Source organism: Triticum dicoccoides, chromosome 5B, assembly GCF_002162155.2.
Source record: "Triticum dicoccoides isolate Atlit2015 ecotype Zavitan chromosome 5B, WEW_v2.0, whole genome shotgun sequence".
NCBI classification, from domain to species: domain Eukaryota; kingdom Viridiplantae; phylum Streptophyta; class Magnoliopsida; order Poales; family Poaceae; genus Triticum; species Triticum dicoccoides.
The window spans coordinates 175873330-175879222 of record NC_041389.1 but is presented as its reverse complement, the minus strand read 5'-3'; the positions used below and the strand labels follow the sequence as shown (position 1 = coordinate 175879222).

At 39.0% G+C, this 5893-nt stretch overlaps 1 protein-coding gene across 1 annotated transcript; it reads right to left on the bottom strand.

The window, feature by feature from the left end:
• Nucleotides 1-934: 934 nt before the first annotated feature.
• LOC119308001 lies at nucleotides 935-4452 on the bottom strand. Its single transcript, XM_037584118.1, has 5 exons — nucleotides 4069-4452; nucleotides 3346-3430; nucleotides 2186-2272; nucleotides 1881-2114; nucleotides 935-1394 (listed from the first exon to the last, which is right to left on the bottom strand). The coding sequence occupies exons 1-5, from the start codon at nucleotides 4435-4437 to the stop codon at nucleotides 1315-1317; spliced, it is 855 nt and encodes a 284-aa protein (XP_037440015.1). The 5' UTR covers nucleotides 4438-4452; the 3' UTR covers nucleotides 935-1314.
• Between the last annotated feature and the right edge of the window lie 1441 nt (nucleotides 4453-5893).

Genomic DNA, 5893 nt, shown 5'->3' with positions numbered 1-5893 from the left:
GCCCGGATGGACGCAGTTACTCTTAAACTTCATTTGGCGTAGTTACTGTAGCATATTATTGACCATAGGGTTATTCTGCTCGCCTATATAAACAGACGGGTTGTGGCTGGCGTGGGTATGCTTGGATTAGAATTGTATTCTGTCGAAATGGCTAGAACAATTATATAGATAAATACAGGTGTCCGTGATTCCTGCCTTGCGATTCGTGGAAGGTGCCTATGTTTGTTCCTCCTGTGTAGGCAGCATGTTTGTTCATGAGATGTGTGGTGGTGATGTTCCTGGCTTGTATCTTCTTCTTTTTTGACGGGCTTGTATTTTTAGTTTTGTAGATTTTTTTTGGATCAATTTTGTAAAGAGATTGATTCGATGCTTTGTACGTACACAAATGCATAGTTCCTGCTTTGTACAGGTACTCAGAGGCATAGTTCTAGGCTACATCGGTTGTGCTACCACCGGCTGTAAACAGAGGTATTATCTTCATACTCATGTTACTATGCAATTCCATAGTTTATCATCCAAACATCATTTGGTATTGGAACCTCACCGGATTCCATAGGCCAATTCAGGACATCCAAACAAGTGAATTTGTATTCATGTCCATTAAAATATCCCTGTTGAATTGGTATTCCAACCAATTCAATACAGACATCCAAACAAAGCGGATTGTTGACGTATCAAGTATGGTTTCACATTTCATATCTAAAACTAATGGTTGGTGCATTTCGTATGCAAGAGCATCTTGATATTTCTAGAAAACAAATTAGCCAATTCTCACTTTATCAAGTCAAAACAGCTAACTTGTGCTTTAATCTGCATATAAACATCACACTCAACACTCGGGGACGTTACTGACATTTCACAACCTCCACAACTCCTTTAGCTGTCCACAGTAGGGTAAATAAACAACGAACTTCTGATACTCAGGAATCGGAAGTCACAGAAAGCCAGTGATTCTCGGGAATATATGTGGCTCAAACAAAGAGGGCCTTTGATATACCAGATTCAGTTCACGACAAGGGCAGCGAAGTACGTACTTACTGTAGAAATTTAGCAAACCAGTGGACAGAAAATGTTCCTTTGAGTTCAAAATGTGAAGCACAGCAACAAAGTACAGTAGCTAGTTATTAAATGTGCCAAAAGTAAGCATTACACAATACCCAAAGGCATTGTGCCACGAAAAGCTATTAACCATGCATAGTTCATCAACTTTGAGCTCCAAGTTAGGCCAACGAAGATCCTGAAAGGGTAGACTCAAGGCCATTCTTCAAAAACCAGGCAGGTTAAACACAAGGTTGGATGACCACATGGTGGTCTTTAACCTTCTAGCGGGAACTGTAACTTCTCGAAAATAAGGATAGCAACAACTGGTCCTGCAAAATCTCCAAGGATACAACCTGCAAGCCATATATGAGAAATAGCATCAAACTAGTTTGAACTGAACCAATACTAACATGTTGCAGCGATTCAAGGTGGTGGTGTCCTAAATTCTTTCGAAGCAAACTAATGGACAGAAGAGCTAACAGAACCTTGGTATATCTTGGGGGAGAAAATTTGAAATGAATCAAATAATATCTGTGCTTCAAGCCATTATTACACAATAAACACATGGACACATTTTTTTACTTTTGGCAACATAAGGGGTACTTCCAACATAAAAAAGGCTGCAAACTTACCAACGCAAAATGAAAAAGGAATTTCATGCAGAATAAATAAAATTAACTTATGTGATTTTGAAGAAACAAAAGATATCTTTATCACCAACATAAGTGAAATTGAAACTCTTCAACAAATATTGTCAGTCCAAAACAAAATGAGATGCTCTGGCAAACAAGGCATAGTCTAGTACTTGAACTGATGAAAGAAAAGAAGCCATAACTGACCAATCCATTGTCCATGTACTGGATGCAGAAGGACGCCGAGGCCTGCTCCAATCGAGGCAAAAAACAAAGAGAAACCACATTTGATGGTTACACTATAGATCCTTCTCGCAAACAATCTGAGTTTTTCCTTCTCGTCGAACAAATCGTCATCATTATCAGGTTGACGAATAAAACATTTGTACACCTGGACGACAGATTGTACAACCCAAGTAGCAGCTACTCCCAATGCATGCGCTGTTTGAACAAAGAAAAATAATTGAATAATAATTTACAAAAGGAAAAGTGATACTGCAGGTAAATCTTACCTCGAAAAGTTGTTCTGGCAACACAGTATGTGTATTCTGGAATTGACATCCCCCTCATAGCTTTCCTCTTTGACGATTTTGCAGCATCTTTAGAAAAAGAAGTAAATAGTAAGGCATTATATTATAACAGCTGATAAAGTGATAATCACAAATGAGTGCACAAGAAGACGAAAGAAAATAATCGTATGACTAGTGTGTTAGACAGAAGCAAAGAACAGAACATGGCGTAACTTATTGGTAAGCTAGCATATGACAGAAAATGTAGCTAGCAAGCGTATCTAAGATAAATTTGGAGGCACATCCTGCAAAGGGACTGGACAATGTTGGGCCAGCACAAGAAGTCAAAATAAATAATCTATTCGACGGTGAGGAGTGCTCAACTCACCCACAAAGAGATAGGGATTTAATGGCTTATCATCCAACTCAGCATTCAGGGCACATTCAGCTCACAGGTAAGCTCTAATTAGACAAACTGTGTTAGGCACTTAGGCTTTACTTTTGTTGAGCCCTGAGCCACAAACATAAAATGCTAATGCGCTAGCTACTTTCTGAGTCCTAATCTTGCCAAGTTATTAAGAAACAAGTTCTTCACACATGCATGCGGAACAAGATTGTAAAAAGGAAAATTTGGTAACTTGTGTAGTCCTAAGACTCCTAATGTGGTTTTAATTGCCTAATAGTTTGAACCACAAGTTAAACTAATAAGCAATTTGCAAGCTGAATAGAGCATTCAATAGTGATTGTGGACAATAGCAGCAATAAGACACATGCCAATGATCTGGTGAACAAGGTTTCTCGAGAAAAAAACTAAGGCAAGGAAACTAATGATATGGTTACAATTAATAAAATAACACATCCTTTCTATGCAAATGATAATTCCAAGAATGTAGCTATTCGATTGGAATAACAATCACATTAGGATTTCTAGTTATTCCAACATATGTGTAAAGTGGTTTATTTACATCTCTGGGAAATTTGTTAGTCCCATGTAGACAGTGATGCATTTGTTTATTAGTGAAAGACTAGCTAATTACCCGTGTGTTGCAACGAGCCATACGCACATACATGTTAAGTGATTCAACACCATGTCTGATATATATCTTTCACCCACTGCTTCTAGAGTGCTGCTAGAAGACATGAGAAAACGGAGAAGCATTCACCTTTGAGAAGCTTCCATGCTGTTCTTTGTGAAACACGACGAACCGCAATCCTTTCGAATACTCTTCTTGTTGTTACAACAGAAATCTGAAATGCAGAACAGAAGATTAAGCAAGTAACTTTTACTTCACATAGGAGAAATAATAATGATCTTCTGGGCCAAGCTTATAAAATTCTAATGAAAGCAGTTTAAAATTGAAATTCTAATATAAGCAAGTTTAAGCTTCAGCTCAAAGAGTGTTATGACTCATAAATACACCCAAATGGTTTCAGCTGATTTGGAGTTTTTCCTACAAAGCTGAATTAGGGTTACAGGATAAGGCCAGGAAGTCCCACCTGCTTGGCCTAGCTCTATTATCCTCCAGGCCCTATATAAATAACATTAATACTAGAAGTATATTTATGTTTCACGTATACAAAGAACAAATTTATGTTTATTTTGAAGATAGTCTAACTAGGAAGCGAAATCAACAAGTCAAGTATAGCAATTGAAAAAATCCAGCAAGTACTGAATTTGCACAGATCGAATTTATGCTTCTCGTGGGCTGAGAGGCAAGGCAACATTAGAGGTTGGTTAAGGTGAACGCATCTGGAATCAAGATACTGACATATCCTATCTGATCAATCAGTCAAATCAAGCATGTGCCTGGCCACTCACTGTGACTAAAATATCTGTATGAGCAGGAATCACGCTACTGTACTAAAGTGTCAGAGAAAAGATGTACCTCGCGAGCGATTTGCTTCAATGAATTATGAAAGGGAGTAACCAGGTCGACCGGCGGTCTCTCTGAATCATCTTGAAGCAGATCGTCATCGTCATCATCATCAGTGGGCGGACGAGGCTCCAGAAGTGGTAAATAGTATAATAAAAAGGCCCTAATAGTCGTCATACTCAAATGCTTAAAGCCAAATGCATACAAAAGCGGCTTCAGCTCCAACGGGTATTCTTTTATCGGTAATTGGAGATCATGAATGGAGTCATGTATCTTCTCATTAAGATCATTGACAAGATCAGGACTATCATTCAATCCATAAGTTGCACCAGCGTCACAATGAGCAACAGTGAATCCTGGAAAACTGAACCAGGAAAGCATCACTGCATGAATCAGAGGAAAAAACTAAATGCAGCTTGCATGCAAACAAACAGCATCCTTAGTAATAGGTGATGCACATTCACATAAGGTAGTGAAGAGTTTTTTTTTCAGGTCTTTACTTCCAAGTTAGTAGTGAAGATATCTTAGTAGCATTCATTCCACATTCATTTGTAGAAAACCATGACTTTTGCTAGCTAGTGAGCAAAAGCTTGACTAAAATCACAAACTCCACAGAATGATATTGTTTAACGAAAATTTTCCAATTTATCCCATATTTCCACATGAAAAGTTATGTAGAGTCAATGCCACAACTTTATATCCAATTCCGTACCATATTCAGCAACCATGACTTGTGAGCTGCGAGTCTGCGAGCATACTCGGATGAATTATTAAACCAAGAGAACAACTTTTCCTATTATTCAGTTGGTTCAATCCATCAAGAAATGCATTAAGATGTAAATTCCAGCTCAATGACAGCCACTTCTTCCCCTATTCACCCAAAGTGATTACTATGGCAGAATCATACAACACAAAGAAAACAACTAACTGAACAAGATAAATGAGAAGATTAAAGCATGTGGGAGAAGAACCCAGCTCGCTTTCCAGCGTGCTTGCTACTTTTCTTCATTCTGTTTCACTTAATATCAAAAATAAATTCACACAGCTCTCTGATAGTGACACCAGAACTCACATGAATTATTATTTTTTTGGGTACTTCATCATGTATCCCCCCTTTGTCCGCCCCTCATCCAATTTACATCTTACAGTCATGACCATAAAGGGGTTCCTTGTTATGGATAATTCGACTGTAACGGAGCATCACACCTTTTACATGTATTATGATGTTGCACTACATGGCATGGTTGCTAGAGGTGAACGATCTTTGAGGGCGGGGACATCTTCTAACAGAAACAGTCCAGTATCATCAGACACCTTTTACATGTATGATGATGTTGCACTACATGGCATGGTTGCTAGAGGTGAACGATCTTTGAGGGCAGGGACATCTTCTAACAGAGACAGTCCAGTATTTTAAAGTTTATTTACATGAATGGACCAATGGTCACTGATACTTGGCTGAAAAGGGAGACTTGATATACCCATATACACCTCATGCGCCCCAAGAGCAAAACCCCAACTAATAGACCACAACATCAAGTTTCATAGTGTAACAATTGAATTCACCTCCAAGGCCTAAACACTGGCAACTAGCTATCCAAAGACGATGTTGAACACCGGACAGAAGCTTTAGCAACAGCAATGGCTAACACATCAAGCTTTAGCACCTGCGACTACTGCACCGAAATACCCGCGCGCTAACTGTGCGGGCGCAACCTAATCTCCCTGGTAAAACCCTCCCGGCGCAATGCGCCGAACACCTCGATCGCGACATACGCACGCGCATACAAAAAACACGTGAGTAGGAAATAACAAAAACACTCGTAGTTAGGAGATT

What these genes read in the sequence shown, in the direction of transcription:
- LOC119308001 (XM_037584118.1), bottom strand. Translation starts at nt 4,437, where the DNA reads ATGCTTTCCTGGTTCAGTTTTCCAGGATTCACTGTTGCTCATTGTGAC. An exon ending in TGAAGCAAATCGCTCGCGAG is followed by an intron (nt 3,431 to 4,068) that starts GTACATCTTTTC and finishes TCTGCATTTCAG; the next exon opens with ATTTCTGTTGTAACAACAAG. An exon ending in AGTACATGGACAATGGATTG is followed by an intron (nt 1,395 to 1,880) that starts GTCAGTTATGGC and finishes TATGGCTTGCAG; the next exon opens with GTTGTATCCTTGGAGATTTT.